The sequence below is a fragment of the Culex quinquefasciatus genome, chromosome 1 (genome assembly GCF_015732765.1).
Source record: "Culex quinquefasciatus strain JHB chromosome 1, VPISU_Cqui_1.0_pri_paternal, whole genome shotgun sequence".
In the NCBI taxonomy this organism is placed as follows: domain Eukaryota; kingdom Metazoa; phylum Arthropoda; class Insecta; order Diptera; family Culicidae; genus Culex; species Culex quinquefasciatus.
The window spans coordinates 69,091,009-69,107,942 of NC_051861.1; the positions used below are offsets into that span (position 1 = coordinate 69,091,009).

General features: G+C 36.3%; 2 protein-coding genes across 2 annotated transcripts; one reads left to right on the forward strand and one right to left on the reverse strand.

The window, feature by feature from the left end:
- Window positions 1-4,668: 4,668 nt before the first annotated feature.
- LOC6049154 (NADH dehydrogenase [ubiquinone] 1 beta subcomplex subunit 1) lies at window positions 4,669-5,025 on the forward strand. Its single transcript, XM_001865923.2, has one exon. It carries the CDS (start codon window positions 4,803-4,805, stop codon window positions 4,971-4,973), a length of 171 nt encoding a protein of 56 aa, XP_001865958.1. The 5' UTR covers window positions 4,669-4,802; the 3' UTR covers window positions 4,974-5,025.
- An 18-nt stretch (window positions 5,026-5,043) lies between these two features.
- Window positions 5,044-15,050, reverse strand: LOC6049152. Its single transcript, XM_001865924.2, is given in 6 exon segments — window positions 5,044-5,391; window positions 5,393-5,501; window positions 5,556-5,680; window positions 6,732-6,899; window positions 6,972-6,994; window positions 14,816-15,050. Coding segments are annotated over 6 exon segments (915 nt in total). The 3' UTR covers window positions 5,044-5,136.
- Window positions 15,051-16,934: the final 1,884 nt, after the last annotated feature.

The following is a 16,934-nucleotide window of genomic DNA, read 5'->3' on the forward strand; positions in this document are numbered from 1 at the left end:
AACCCCCTTGGCCCGGGAGCATGTTGACAGCTCCCATACAAACTGAGCGTACCTCTTTTTGTGGGCCCAGTGGGCCTAAGATGGCGGCCCTTGATATTATCTAGCCAAAATTTGGAAAATGGCGTATATAGTTTAAATAAATATAGTCTTTGCCTTGTTTCGGTTTAAAACGACAAAATAAGCAGTTTCCCAGTTAACTCAATCCGAATTCTGAAACGGAATCTAATTAGAATCGCAATTCGCAATTTTCAGTGTAAGAACGGGCCTTGACCGATCTTATGCACTAGGTTCCCGACGAACACGCACTGCCCTTACACCTACATCTCACCCTTGCTCTGAGTCAGTACGAGCAGCACGCTAGAACACGCTTTGAGTGTTCGTGCCAGGCATGCACACCTTCTTTTCCGGTTACGCATTTTGACTCGGCCGGGGGTGGTACATTACGTAGGGTTTGATGTAAGTATAAGCGCCTAACCATTTAAAGTGTGCCTAACAACTTTCATTAAAGCAAAAACTGTTATATTTTTAGTTTGAATTCAAAAACTAATTGTTATTTACTGTGTATTGTTTTCTCCTGAAATCTTCCCTATTGTTGAGTCGTGTTAATATGTTGCTATTTCTTCTGTCGCGGTGTTTTGTTACAATATTTTGGTCCTAAGCATTTTAAAAAAGTTTTTCAAAAGTATAATAGTAATATTTGTGTTAATCCTTTAATCATTCCATAAATTGAGTAAGGGCTCGAACCTCACTTGCTTAAGAAAAGGTGAAGTTTCAAAACAATGGACAGTGAAGGAAATATACTATGTAACGAATCAATAATAAAAGAAAGATAATAATTTATGAAGTAGATAAAGAAATTAACAATAGTTAATAAATAGAGGTAACAAACAAGCTTAGATTTATTGAGGGCAACTTACAGAGAAGATGAGAAATTATTCAAATAGATAAATAAAGAAAGACACAAAATTGACATCGCTGCCAAATTAAGGGAAAGAAGATAGTTTGTTACAGCAGCATCAATTGGTAAAATAGAGTCAAAAAGCGTTGAGAAATAAGAGCATCAAATAAGTAAAATCGAAATCAAATGGAGCATAGTAAACAGAAGCCGCGTTAGCAAATCAGTGAAACAAAATAAACAGAAGATAGGTGGTAGCTGAGAATGAAGAGAACAGAAACCCCGTTGTGCGATGTTTCAGGTACATCCACAGCAGTTGACTCAACATACTGCGAATCAAAACAATACCGTCTACAATCACAAATTACTTCCCTTTCCCACATTGACGCGCCCCTTTCTTTTAGCCGCCTCTACTCTGACCCTCGCTGGTCAAAGGTTTATGAGTCGTTTCCACAGGCCACCAGCTTGGTTACACCTTGTCATCATGATGACTAAACCAAGCCAACGTGGAGGTAAGAAAATAGGACACTTGCAAGGAACCAGAGCCATGCTGTTTTGTCCAAACAGCACTACGGATGTAGTTGGGCTCCTCCCGGGATGTTCCTCGCCTGGGTGTTGTCAACCGACGAGTATCATCAGTATCATGCACCCTTGGCCTGCGGAATCTAATTAGAATCGTATACAAATTCCGTTTAAAACGCAACAACCGGTTCCGTGTTCGAACCGGTTGTTGCGTTTTAAACGGAATTTGTGTACGATACTAATTAGATTCCGTTTCAGAATTCGGATTGATTTGACTGGGTTGGAATCATTTTTGTAAAAAACTTGTTTAAAGATACATGCACTGAAAGAAAGGAACATAGCAATATCACATGTTTTGCTCATGAATCTACCCCATACAACTTGGCATGTGAATGTCATGTGTAAATCCCTTGAAAAAAATCCATCGCGTGAACCGGCAAATCTAAATTCAAAACATGTGAATATGACGTGAATGCTCACATGGCTTTTGAATGATGTACACATGATTTTCAAATGATTTTGTAGTATAAATGCAATGGCTTTCCATTGATTTTCATGTGAGCTGAATATTGCATATAATTCTCGATTTATTTTAAAATAAGTTTTACTGCGATTATAAATTTTATTCAACATGTTTTGTTTATTGATACACGAAATAAATAATAATTACAAATTATTCGAATCAAAACAACCAGACCATCGATCTTTGTTTGCACTTCACTTGTTAGTTTCTCTAAACAAAAGTGGAATAAACAGTGGGTACACGAACGGCGTCGACGGCACAGTTTACTGGTAGCAGATTCCGGTAACGCTTGTGGTGGTATCGCTGCACCAGCAGGAACCGTTACTTGAAGCCGTGAAACTGCTTGACGGCGGTTCTCGGAGGCCTCCACCGACTCTACCTTGATGATCTGGACCGAGTGCCCTTGGACACGGTGACGAGAAGCCATGTCGCCCAGCACCGCGTCACGAAACTGCCGACGGTTGTTGTGTGTTTCGGAACGCGAATCGTACCGCAGCCAGATTTCGAAGTTAACATCAAGCGTCAGTGCTGAAAAAAAAAATCAGGAGCCAACTTTTAGCCGGAGTTTTAATTCTCGAAATTTCATTGCCGAATGTTAGCATTTACGTAATTTGTCGATTTTCACTGTTTACATACTTACCAAAAAGTTCTAGTTTGATTTAATTTTAGTTTAATACACAAAAAAATATCTATTCAATTAAAGAAAACGCAAATTGGACCGTCTTCGTCCGTCGCCATCTTACGAATAAGTAATTTTTCATCAAACACCAATACATTTCAATCTCACGTGATTTTCACTATGAAATCAAGGGAAAAGTCGAATGGGGCAAATCCAAGTGAAATTCTATTGAATCCAAAGTGAAAACCAAGCGAAAAAAGAATGAAGAAAATCTCGCTTGCAATCAGCTGATTTCAAATGATTATCACATACATGTCACATGAAAAACACATCGAAGTCAAGTGAAAAGCATGGCAAATTATCGTGTTGATTTTTGGAGCAGCTCACGTGAAAAAGCACATGAATTTGCTATGTGGGATTTTTTCAGTGCAACTCGTCCGAATATTAGTCTACAAAAGTTGAAAGGAGAGTGCCGCGAAAGCCGTCACGAAAAAAAAGTTTCCCATGCAAATTTTGAGTTGCGTAATTAATGGGCGGATCCGACGAGGCCCACTGTCTGTCATCTTACACTCAAAATCAGAAGTACCCTTCAAAAAGGGTTTTATCTACCCTTTATCTGTCATCCCATAGAAGAAAAAAACCCTTTTGAGGGTTACTTCCACCCTTTTTTCAAGTTTACCGGTAGTAACCCTTTTCAAAAGGGTGACGACGGGTGAACTTGAAAAAAAGGGTGGAAGTAACCCTCAAAAAGGGTTTTTTTTTCTTTGGGATGACAGATAAAGGGTAGATAAAACCCTTTTTGAAGGGTACTTCTGATTTTGAGTGTAGGGTCTGGCTGATATCATTGAACAAACAGCATTGAAGAAAACGAAGTTGACTTTATAGCTGTCGGCCACCATTGGCTAGGTACCAACCACTAGTGTCTTCCTTTTATCTACAAGGACTTCGCCGCCCTGGGCTCCTAAGTGTATGAAAGTATGGCACGGAGCGACGGCGCCGAATACCCATATTTACACAAAGAATTTTAGAGCGCCCGCCGCGGGATTCGAACCGACACCTCTGGATTGTGAGTCCAGTGCGCGGTCCGATTGATCCACACGGGCAGCATTGAAGAACGTGTGTAAAAATTCAAACCAAAATACGTTGAAAAGAGCTAGGGTGTGCACCATCCGTCTAGATAGCGCCACTTCCAAAATCATGATGGCCTACAGTAGCAGAACGTTGGACCATCTAATCACTGCATAAAACATTCCGTACGAACGACATCAGACCAATGTCTGACTGTCCTTCATCAGAGGGTTGCAATTTCACGCGCCAAAGAAGGTAAACAAAACGAAATCGGACATACAGTTTTGACAGCTAGAACATAGAGTTATCTACGTGCGCATGTATTGCGTGTACGTACACGAAAAAGATTGAGGTTAAATTTTGTACCCGCCAGCAAAACAAATGGGGTGCTAGTGTGCGTGAGCTCGGGCTTAGATAACTCTATGTTCAACAATCTGTGTAATTGTTTTAAAAAATCTGTGTTATGTGGATTTTGCGTGTACTAACAGGCAAATAATTTAGGAGCGTAACGCAAAATCGGATTTTAGACTTCCTCCCCCTCCCCACGTAACAAAATTTTCATACAAAATTAAACAAAAATTATGGAGCGCGAAACACGGTCACCGATCCCCCAAACTGCGTTACGTAATAAAAGAACGCTTCCTTATTTAAAAACAACTGGCATCACTGGTTCACTTCGAAACCACATTTATAACACCCTTACCAAAAATCATGATTTTTGAGTTCCTAATTCCACTTTTCATACGGTTTTTTCAGTTCAACCCATATAACCATTTTTATGGTTGTAGTACCTGAACTCAAAAAATCGTATGAAAAGTGGGATTTGGAACTCAAAAAATCATGATTTTTGGTAAGGGTGAACTTCATTTTGACAGTACTGCTGCATCGACCATCGAAATTCGAATGGGTTCTGCTTGAGTGAGTTATTGCAAGTTTTGCGTAATCATAGATTTTTTTAATCTTTAATTTTTCATTCCTATCCTCTTAAATAATCTCAGCTCCATGTCTTTGGCAAACTTTTGGCGTCGTCACTGTGTTGTGATAATCTTTCCGACGCTATCGATCGGTTCTATTGCCGCTGATTATTCGTACACCCGTAAGTGGAAGCAAACAGCCCAGCACCAACAACAACAACCACAAAGTCGACGGGATTAGAACGACTTGAATCCAGCACAATGATGTTTGGACTTACGAGGCAATACCTGCTGGCCATCGTTCCGTTGGCAGGATACGGGTTCGGATGGTTCTTGGACAACAAGGAAACCGAACGAATGACTATGTTCCGGGATAAGAGCGCCCTTTATGGTCGTGTATTGAAGGAAGGCGAAAAACCATCCTGGCCGTAATAATAAGGTCAAATTAAATAGTGTCGAATAAAGGCATATGTCTGTAAACCTAGTAGCACTTATTAATTTCTTTGAGAAACACTTAATTTATTCTACATCAGGACCAATCTATAGTAAGATTTTAAGATATTCCAATAAAAATATCAGCTTCTTTATTTAAGCTTTAACCAAGTGCCAATGATTCTCGAAGAATGTCGAGCACGTCCTGGCTCGAATTCAACACGCTTTCCGAAAAAATGTTGCCCTGTTGAAAAAACAATTCATGGGGTAAATTATCATCAAAACATCCCTGGGAAATAGTTAGGATGCATTGGCATCGGCCCTGAAGCCTTCGAGAAAAGGTTTCCACCGCGTCGAATATGCTGGCCACAAAGGTGCTGTAATAGTAAATGGCATCGTCTGGTGATTGGCTTGTGTTCATGTCGTCTATGTTTTTGTATTGCTTCAACTATCACCAAGCTCGGAGTAAAATTCCATCCTTGAACCTCGTTTAATTTCAGTAGAATGGCCGCTGATGATTTAGAATATCTAAAATGTAACTTTTATTAATATTTTAAGAATTACATGCTAAAAAATACTCACATAAACTTCAACTTCCGATAAACCGCGTTGTTGTAGTTTCTGAGAAAGTCTGGTGTTACGTTTTTAATACGCTCTTCGGTTATGAAGAGGACATGTTTGTTACTTTCAGCATATTTTACTGCAGTCTGCGCTTTTAAAAAAATAATTAACGTTAACTTAAACTAGGAACATTCTGCCCCTGTTCGTACAAGAAACCCGAATGAATTTGAATCACAATTAAGTTAAAGATTTTGGACGCCTGTGTAGATCAATCGGACCACCCCCTGGACTCACAATCCAGAGGTCGCCGGTTCGAACCTCGTTGCGGACGAGGTGCCCTCTCCTAGTGCCATAACAGCACACTTAGGGAATAATAAAAAGTTTTCTAGATGTTACACATTACCTCAACTAATAGACCCTGTATTCCAAATTCTTTTTGGTTTACAATAAGTAAGCCCATATTTCGCTTGGGTTGCATTTTTCTAAGTATTTTTATTAACGCCTTTTTTGGATAAAATTGTTATTCAAAAGTAAGCGGCAAACGTTCCAACTGAAACAATCAAATAAACAAATAACAATAATAAACACCTCACTTCGACGACTTCGACCCCACTAAACTGTCAGAAATCAGCTTGACTTATCTCAGTCACGAAAAATTCTAGCAGAGCAGAGCACCATCTCGGTTCGAGATTAATGGCCTATCTACAATCAACATTACTTAGTAAGGATTTAGATATGAGACAATTTTGCTGCGCAAATGAGTTCGGGTCATGAAGAATTGGGACCGGTTCTAGAAGAAGCGGCTTGTTTTATGGGCTGACCTGGAGTTAAAAAGAAATACGGAGTCGACCTTATAATGTGGCCTTAATCACCCTTGCGGTTTCGTCCACGGATTCACAGGCGTGTATTGTTCTTTTTGCGACAAGACTCCGCCTTTCGGGACCTCCATCACGGGGAAGGCACCGAATATCTGTACTTACACATAGATTTTTTTGCGTCCGCCTCGGGATTCGAAACGGCGACCTCAGGGTTGTGAATCCAGTGCTTTTTTATTTATCACCTAAGTAAAATGCTCATAACCCTGATAACACTTGCAAAACTTTTGAATTCGTTGTAGTGGACTTTTGTTTTGGCATTGTAAGTTTCTGCTCAAACCTAGAAGTCCACCAATTGCTTGAATGGGGAGAGCACCCACACCTCTTGCCGATGGCAGGCATGGCAATTAAACTCGTAACCCGAACGTTCCTTGTATCGGCTACCGGAATCTGTTTCGGCCGTTACCGAAAAGACGGTTTGCCCGTTTCCGTTCAGACCATGAGCACTGCCTCTACCACCGGTTGTTGCTTCCGTAACATCATTTCCATTCTGCAAATGCATGCGAAAGGTAATGATGGTAATAAGGTATTGTTACGATACCGAGTAATGCGAGTTGTTTACCGTAGGTAACGAGTAACTTTTATTAAATCAAGTAATAATTATAAGTAATTAACACTGATTGCACTTCTTCAGCCGGCGCGGGTACAAGAGAGAATGAATGGCTCCGCACGGCTGACAGAATTTTTTTTTGAATTAAATATACTTTATTGAATCTTTCTTATAATAATTACATTTGGTTTACATAATAAGTGGTCAGCTGTGGCTCTTCAGCTTTAGTTTGCTTTTCGTGATTTAAACACTGTTCATTTTCTTAACGTTAAAAGTATATGATTTATCATTTTTGTAACACTAGGTACAATGAGGAAAAAAAAAATTTAAGAAAACATAACCTAACCTAAAACTAACTTAATCTTACCATAAACTAAACCAATCCTTGAATCAAGGGGTATTCAGATATAGCACATTTTTCCCTGAATTTCAAACATTTTTCTTGAATCTTCTGATCCAACATTTTTACTTCTGCTAATTCATGAACCTCACTTGATCTTGTCCAGCCAGGAACATTCAAAACCATTTTGAGTACCTTGTTTTGGACACGCTGGAGCTTCAATTTATGAGTTCTAGCGCAACACTCCCAAACAGGTACTGCATACTCAATAACGGGGTAAATTATTTGTTTGTATACTGCTAGCTTATTTTTCAAAGATAGCTTTGATTTTCTGTTAATTAAAGGATACAAACACCTGATGAGAATGCTGCACTTGTTCAATATTTTATCTACATGCTGCCGAAACAATAGTTTCGAGTCAAGTATGAGACCTAAATAGACAACTTCCTTTGACCAGGGTATCAAAACATCATTCATTTTAATCAAAACATCATCCTTTGGGACAAATCTGGCCGATTTGGAAAGTGGAAAAATGATGGTTTGAGTTTTGGCTGCATTTATGCGAATTTTCCAGTCGCCAAAGCATTCGGAAAGAACGTCAAGACCCTTCTGAAGACGGCCAACTAAATATCTGGTTATTTTACCCTTTTAAATAACGGCAGTGTCATCAGCAAAAAGTGACAACACACCATTACCAGGAAGAGTAGGCAAATCAGATGTAAAAATATTGTACAGAAGTGGGCCAAGAATACTTCCTTGGGGAACCCCAGCATCAATGTTGAATAATCCAGAAGCAATCCCATTCAGAAAACCCCTAAACGATCTCTCCGAAAGATAGTGCTGGATAATTTTGATAAGATACATTGGAAAACCGTATAAATACAGTTTATGTATCAAACCATCATGCCAAACATTGTCAAAAGCCTTCTCAACATCCAAAGCCATAGCAGTTGATTTAGACTCAAGCTTGTTCTGCTTGATGATTTTAGTTACTCTCGTAAGCTGATGAGCAGTATTATGCCCTTTCGGAAGCCAAACTGCTCATTCAAAATTATATTATTATCGTTGGTAAAATCCAAAAGCCTTGAATAGATGACCTTCTCAAAGAGTTTGGACAGACTACTCAAAAGACTAATGGGACGATAACTTGTTGGCGATGTTGGATCTTTTTGAGGCTTCAAAATTGGTATGACTTTGCCCAGTTTCCAATTGGTGGGGAAGTAACCAAGTTGCAAACATTTATTGAAAATATTGGCAAGATGTTGAAAGAACTGATCACTCTGTTTTTTCAACACTAGATTAAAAATGTTATCAAAGCCTGGAGCTTTCATATTTTTCATTTGTTTAACTGCAACTTTGACTTCCTCACCAGAAACATGGGAATCTGCAGGAAATTCAAAGGTAGAGTCATTGATTGTTGAAATACTATTGGCAACTGATGTTTCTTTACGGCTGGTCATGGAAGCGCCAAGATTATGTGAACTAACAAAATGAAGCCCAAGTGCATTTGTCTTTTCCTCGGATGTAATCAAAGGAGAATCCTCAACAATAAGAGGAGGAATAGGCTTTGGTTTGTTTTTAAGAATTTTTGAAAGTTTCCAAAATGGTTTTGAATAATTCCCAAGCTGGCTTACATGTTTTGAAAATTCTTGATTTCTGATATTGTCAAGTCGGTCTTGTATAATTTTGTTCAAATTGTTAACTGAAATCTTTTTGTCATAGTTCCCAGCAGAGGCGCCGACTAGTCCAAAATGTTGGGGGGGCAAGGTTGTTTTCCGAAATCGTTAGATGAGAGTGGCGATTTGATGTTTAAATTTATTATACATCACGAATTTTACCAATTTGAATATTACGATGTGATAAGAGTTTTTTCATCCGGAATCCATTTTTTTTTTTGAAAAAGATAATTTATTAAAACGTGATTGAGAATGTTTATTGGGGGAATTTTTTCTATGTTTGGAAGGCGAATTCCTTCTAATTGGCATATTCTCACTTATTTTCCAGAAGTAACAGTCAATAATAAAAATTATCAGGTATTTAAAATTCAACAACACAAATATTCTAAAAATGAAAACAAAAGTAAAAAGCAAAAATTTTGAACTTTAGAAATTGGAAAATGCACATAAAAAAACAACATTTTTTCAAATCTGCAATTTAGAAAAAAATAACAGAAAAAAATAAATATTCCAAAATTTAAAAAAAAGTTTTAAAAACCCTACGGTTAAAAAAAAACTCATGGCTTAAAAATGTTAAGAAATCAAAAGTTGAAATTCAGAAATTTAAAAAATCTGAAATTTGGAAATTACAAAAAAAACGTTACTTAATCCACCCTTAGGTGGTTGGCGCCTTCCTCACATTTAAAGGGTGCTGTCCAAAATGCAAAAAGTGCCTCAATAACACTTAAGTGCTTGTAACTTTTGATAGGGTTGTCAGATCTTCAATGTTTTGGACGCGTTAGAAAGGTCTTTTGAATACCTATCCAACGATAGGTCGCATGAGAGAACTGGACAACATTTTCATCAACATATCTGAGATCCGGCCTCCAAAAAGCGTATAAATAACACTAAGGTCCTTATAACTTTTGATAGATTTGTCAGATCTTCAATGTCTTAGACGCGTTGGAAAGGTCTTTTAAATACCATTCTGAAAATGTATTGCATGACGGGTTTTCTTACAAAAACCACCCTTTCTACAATCTTCCGGACTTTTGTTAAAATCGTTTTTTTAGCATAACTTTTGAAGTACTTAACTAAACTGCATAATTTTTAATAGCGACTTATGGGACCCCAAGACGGATCGAATGACGTCAAAACGGACAAAATCGGTTCAGCCAATGTCGAGATAATCGAGTGACAAATTTTTGATCAACATCCCACCACACACACAGACATTTGCTCATAATTTGATTCTGAGTCGATAGGTATACATGAAGGTGGGTCTAGGAGGTCTAATTGAGAAGTTCATTTTTCGAGTGATTTTATAGCCTTTCCTCAGTAAAATGAGGAAGGCAAAAACAATGTTTAAAAAAATCGAAAATTTAACGTCAATTTATTTGTTCAGAATTTAAGTATATAAGAATATAAGAATTTAAGAATTTAAGAATTTAAGAATTTAAGAATTTAAGAATTTAAGAATTTAAGAATTTAAGAATTTAAGAATTTAAGAATTTAAGAATTTAAGAATTTAAGAATTTAAGAATTTAAGAATTTAAGAATTTAAGAATTTAAGAATTTAAAATTTAAGAATTTAAGAATTTAAGAATTTAAGAATTTAAGAATTTAAGAATTTAAGAATTTAAGAATTTAAAATTTAAAATTTAAGAATTTAAGAATTTAAGAATTTAAGAATTTAAGAATTTAAGATTTAAGAATTTAAGAATTTAAAATTTAAGAATTTAAGAATTTAAATTTAAATTTAAATTTAAGAATTTAAGAATTTAAAATTTAAAATTTAAAATTTAAGAATTTAAGAATTTAAGAATTTAAAATTTAAGAATTTAAGAATTTAAAATTTAAGAATTTAAGAATTTAAGAATTTAAGAATTTAAGAATTTAAGAATTTAAGAATTTAAGAATTTAAGAATTTAAGAATTTAAATTTAAGAATTTAAAATTTAAAATTTAAGAATTTAAGAATTTAAGAATTTAAGAATTTAAGAATTTAAGAATTTAAAATTTAAGAATTTAAAATTTAAGAATTTAAGAATTTAAGAATTTAAGAATTTAAGAATTTAAGAATTTAAGAATTTAAGAATTTAAGAATTTAAATTTAAAATTTAAATTTAAGAATTTAAGAATTTAAGAATTTAAGAATTTAAGAATTTAAGAATTTAAGAATTTAAGAATTTAAGAATTTAAGAATTTAAGAATTTAAGAATTTAAGAATTTAAGAATTTAAGAATTTAAGAATTTAAGATTTAAGAATTTAAGAATTTAAGAATTTAAGAATTTAAGAATTTAAGAATTTAAGAATTTAAGAATTTAAGAATTTAAGAATTTAAGAATTTAAGAATTTAAGAATTTAAGAATTTAAGAATTTAAGAATTTAAGAATTTAAGAATTTAAGAATTTAAATTTAAATTTAAGAATTTAAGAATTTAAGAATTTAAATTTAAGAATTTAAGAATTTAAATTTAAGAATTTAAAATTTAAGAATTTAAAATTTAAGAATTTAAGAATTTAAGAATTTAAGAATTTAAAATTTAAGAATTTAAATTTAAAATTTAAGAATTTAAATTTAAGAATTTAAGATTTAAGAATTTAAGAATTTAAGAATTTAAATTTAAGAATTTAAGAATTTAAGAATTTAAGAATTTAAATTTAAAATTTAAGAATTTAAGATTTAAAATTTAAGAATTTAAAATTTAAAATTTAAGAATTTAAGAATTTAAGAATTAGAATTTAAAATTTAAGAATTTAAGAATTTAAGAATTTAAATTTAAGAATTTAAGAATTTAAGAATTTAAGAATTTAAGAATTTAGAATTTAAGAATTTAAAATTTAAGAATTTAAGAATTTAAAATTTAAGAATTTAAGAATTTAAAATTTAAGAATTTAAAATTTAAATTTAAGAATTTAAAATTTAAGAATTTAAGAATTTAAGAATTTAAGAATTTAAAATTTAAAATTTAAAATTTAAGAATTTAAGAATTTAAAATTTAAGAATTTAAATTTAAGAATTTAAGAATTTAAAATTTAGAATTTAAATTTAAAATTTAAGAATTTAAGAATTTAAATTTAAGAATTTAAGAATTTAAGAATTTAAGAATTTAAGAATTTAAATTTAAGAATTTAAGAATTTAAGAATTTAAGATTTAAGAATTTAAGAATTTAAGAATTTAAAATTTAAGAATTTAAGAATTTAAGATTTAAGAATTTAAGAATTTAAGAATTTAAGAATTTAAGAATTTAAGAAAGAATTTAAAATTTAAGAATTTAAGAATTTAAGAATTTAAGAATTTAAGAATTTAAGAATTTAAGAATTTAAAATTTCAAATTTCAAATTTCAGAATTTCAGAATTTAAGAATTTAAGAATTTAAGAATTTAAGAATTTAAGAATTTAAGAATTTAAGAATTTAAATTTAAGAATTTAAGAATTTAAGAATTTAAGAATTTAAGAATTTAAGAATTTAAAATTTAAGAATTTAAGAATTTAAGAATTAAAGAATTTAAGAATTTAAGAATTTAAGAATTTAAGAATTTAAGAATTTAAGAATTTAAAATTTAAGAATTTAAGAATTTAAGAATTTAAGAATTTAAGAATTTAAGAATTTAAGAATTTAAGAATTTAAGAATTTAAGAATTTAAGAATTTAAGAATTTAAGAATTTAAGAATTTCAGAATTTCAGAATTTCAGAATTTCAGAATTTCAGAATTTCAGAATTTCAGAATTTCAGAATTTCAGAATTTCAGAATTTCAGAATTTCAGAATTTCAGAATTTCAGAATTTTAGAATTTCAGAATTTAAGAATAACCAAAAAGATACACAAATGGTTTTTAATAAAATTTAAAAAGCATTATGACAACTTGATACGACCAAAAATTTGCAATTTTTAAAAAAGAAATCAAGAAAGAAAATACCTAAAATTACTCCAAAAAAATATCGAATTTATCAGCATTTTTTTAAATGTAAAGCTGTCATCAAATGACCATTTTGAAAAGTGTTTCAGTTCATTTTCGCTAAATCCTGATCTACAATGGCAAATCGCAGAATGTTGCGTCTGAAAACTTGATGATTGTTTTGACAAGAGTTTGCGTAAGTTTGCTCTTGTATACTAAGCTTGCTGGTTTTCCTACCTAGTTAGCATAAGAGAGCGCAGTAGTATAGATGAAACGTTGTCGATTTAAAAAACAACAAATGTTTTTGAACTATTTAACAGATTCGCTTACAAGAATTCTATCCAATTCCAATTCAGTTTTAAATATTATTTTCAATTATTTCTGTGATTTTTTTTGTAATATTTAAAATAAGAATATTTTTCTTCTAAAATTTTTGGGGGGGGGGGGGGGGCACAATGTATGGGCTGCCCCCCCTGCCCAATTTTAAGGGGGGCAAAAAGTACCGTGCCCCCCCAGAGTCGGCGCCCCTGGTCCCCAGTCCTATAAACATTCCTGAGTCTGTCTCCTATAAACATTCCTAAGTCTAATCAAGTGTTTAGTATCTACGTCAATATCAGTTACCTTAAAATTAACAGGAACCTCCAGAACGTTGGCAGCCTCTGCTTGGTTGATAGCCTGTTGGATCACCTCCAGCGAACGATCAATATCGGCAGAAGTTTCCGGGTGTTGATCATAGTCGATGTTGCTGTCGACCACTAGCTGAAACTGCTGCCAGTCAACGTTGTGGTAATCTTTCCGGGTTGGTTGCCGCTGCGGAGTAACGGAAGCTCCAACTCCACAACCACCGGATAGTGATCAGAACTCAACTCTTCAAACACCTCAGGATGAGCCACGTTCTAAGCCATATTGGTAATGAAGAAGTCGATGATTGAGTGATTCCCAGACCGAGCCACCCTCGTTGGACGATCTGGACTCACAACGTTGTAGTATCCGTTTTGCAGGTCGTTGTGCAGAATCACTCCGTTCCGATTCCTCCTGCTGTTGCCCCAAACTTCATGCTTCGCGTTGAGGTCACCAGCGATGATGTACTTTGCGCTCCGCCGTGTCAGCTTCTGGATATCGCTCTTCAGTTTTGCTGCTGAACCAACTCTGGCATTCACCTGACGTGGGCAGTATGCACACGGCTGACAGATGTTGATGCTGTCACGAAGACAGTTCGCAGTCGGGTGCGAATAGGGTCGCATCCCAACACCTCCCCCTTTCTAGAAGTCGTGCAGCTCGCAGTAGACAGATGTGAACCGCAATCTCGGCGAGCATCGTAGGTGTGGTGCTTCAGGATGAACTCTATCCGCGGAGAATCTTGATTGGCGATCCGGGCTTGATGGCTGCAACTGTTGAAGTAGCTCGTTCAATCCTTCATGTTCAGCTGGCTTCAAAATCCGAGCGCCCAGCAGAATGTCAAGAGAATGTTTCTGCTCTGCTCGACTCAATACTCCTTCACAGTCGTCATTATGTTGCCACAGCTGATCGCTAAATAAACAGATGATACGATGTCGTTTCGGGAGTCCAACACGTTGCAGGAGCGGTCCTGGATCCCAAGCCCAAGCAGCGTACCGAAGAACCTTGAAGATGTTGAAATCCTTGGTGCTGTTCTGCTGGCTGAGCTGATCGTCCAGCGCTAGCATTGTTGTTGTTCTCCACGTTGGTGAATTGGTTGTCGCCCGGAGGTCCTTTCCCCCCGATGATGTTGCTTCGAGTGTCTGTTGGCCTGTGGGCGCAAAACACTCTGTGGACTCGTCCGACTTGAGACCGCCGCGGACGAATCTGTGAATAGATCGACCGACTTGCACGTGCCCGTTGAGGTGATGTTTACTTCTACCTGGACACGATCGCTGTGTTTGATCGCGGCGCTGCTCCTGGACCTGATTGACGACCAAGATGTCATCGATCCAGCTCACCTGTGCGCACGATCGCTTGTGATCGTGGCAACCGGTTCTCCGCCGCTTCGTGCGAGTCACCTTCGGTGTGGTCCACGTGTGTGAGAGTTGGTGTTGCAGGGCTCGCGGCTGCAGGCGAACAGATCTCCCGAAGGCGTTTGAGCCTCCAGCTGGGACGCTGTCGTGTGTGCGTCCAGCTCGTCGGCTGCTGACACAGGCTCTGTTGCAGAAGCTGCTGAACTACCTGGCCATCCATCGCGCACCTAACCTCACTTTGGTGTAGTGAGCCAGCACTCGGTGAAGTCGCGAAAACGACCGCGGACGGAACCGACTCCGTAATCCTCGTCGCCAATTTGTTACGATACCGAGTAATGCGAGGTGTTTACCGTAACAAGTAACTTTTATTAAATCAAGTAATAATTATAAGTAATTAACACTGATTGCACTTCTGCAGCCGGCGCGGGTGCAAGAGAGAATGAATGGCTCCGCACGGCTGACAGATGTTGATGCTGTCACGAAGACAGTTCGCAGTCGGGTGCGAATAGGGTCGCATTAGAGACCCTAAATAGGGAGACTGGTCTAAGCTTGCTAAATCGATCTGGCAACGTATGTTTTGAGCTTGCCAACACTGCCAAGTTTTGCTGGGCGTAAAGGCAAATGCTCGTTTGGATACGTCAAACTCGTGTCTGTTTGGGTACGTCAAATTCACTTCGACCAGTCTCCCTATTTAGGATCTGTAGGTCGCATCCCAACAGGTATGCTTCGGTGTTGCTCATTTAAAAAAAAAAGCTGAAAACCACGATGATAGAAGTGTCACGATTATAATCGTGGAACTCTGAGTATCCAATGAGAACTATCCCGGATTACTTCTGTTATATTATGCGTCATTTGTGTAAGACCCCCAAACGTAGTTTGTGAACATCCCCTGAAACGTCATTCATGATAGCCATTCATCGGGTCGCTCATTCAGTGCTTGAGTGTGCAAGAGTCAAGACGTACAATAAATCGCTCTGTTTTATTTAGTAAACCGGTCTCTTCTTTGGCTAATCACACTTAATAAAACATGGTGTCAGAAGTAGTCGTGTTTTAGTGACAGTTTTCCGGCGTCATTATACATCGCGGAAGTTACTGCGCGGAAAAACTTTGTTTGAGTGGCGAAAAAATCATTCGCGAAAGTTCCGGAACAGCGTTGCATGATTCGTTCAGCGGACGTGTTTGGACTTGTTTAGCGGCCATATTTGTTTTCGCTTCCACGTCGAAAAAGTGTCTTTCCGGAAGTGAGAAAAAATTGATGCAAAACAATTTGCTAAGTATATGGCGTCATTGGAGAAACTTCTAAGCTCGTTTAAGAGCATGGCCGGGCAAGCTGCGGCCGGTACGAGCACAGCCGGTGGAAGCGCGGTTGGTGCAAGTGTTACCATTCCGTTTATTCCTCTTCCGCCCCCGTTGGAGCTAGAGGGCGACATGGAAAGGAATTTCAACTTCTTTGAGAACGGTTGGAAGAATTATACGAGTGCCGTCGGAATGGATGTGTGGCCAGTTGAGCGGAACAAGCAGAAGACATGTGTGTTGCTGTCGGTTCGGTGGTTGGCCAAGCGGCGCTCAAGAAGTACTTTATTTATTCATGTCTCCAACTATAACATGAAGTAAGTTATCAGAATCTAAGGTATTTTCTAAATGGTTGAGAAAATCGTGGAAGTTTGAATCATCTGGGGGTCTATAGTAAGAAGAAAGTAACAAAGAGTTGCTAGATGAGCTAGAAATTGAGATCTGAATGCAATGAAATGATTTAAGGCCTGAAATTATTTCTTTGTTGGAACAAACTTTAGATCTTAATTCACTTAAAACAAATAAAGCTAATCCACCTCCCCGTCCGTCCCTCTTACATGAGAAAACAGAAGAATCCCCATCAATGAAATAAAGTTGCGTTAAATTTTCTTGGACCCAAGTTTCACCAATAACCTTAACCTCTCACGCACGTCGTCACACGTTCGGTCATCCGGCGTCGTCGCGGTACCACGTCCACAACAGAACAACCCAACACACGAGCAGCGATCGATAGCGAAGATATACCCCATGTAGGCCTCAAATAATGTATGACTACCCCCCTAAATTTAAGCATGTTAATAAGGGGAGGAAA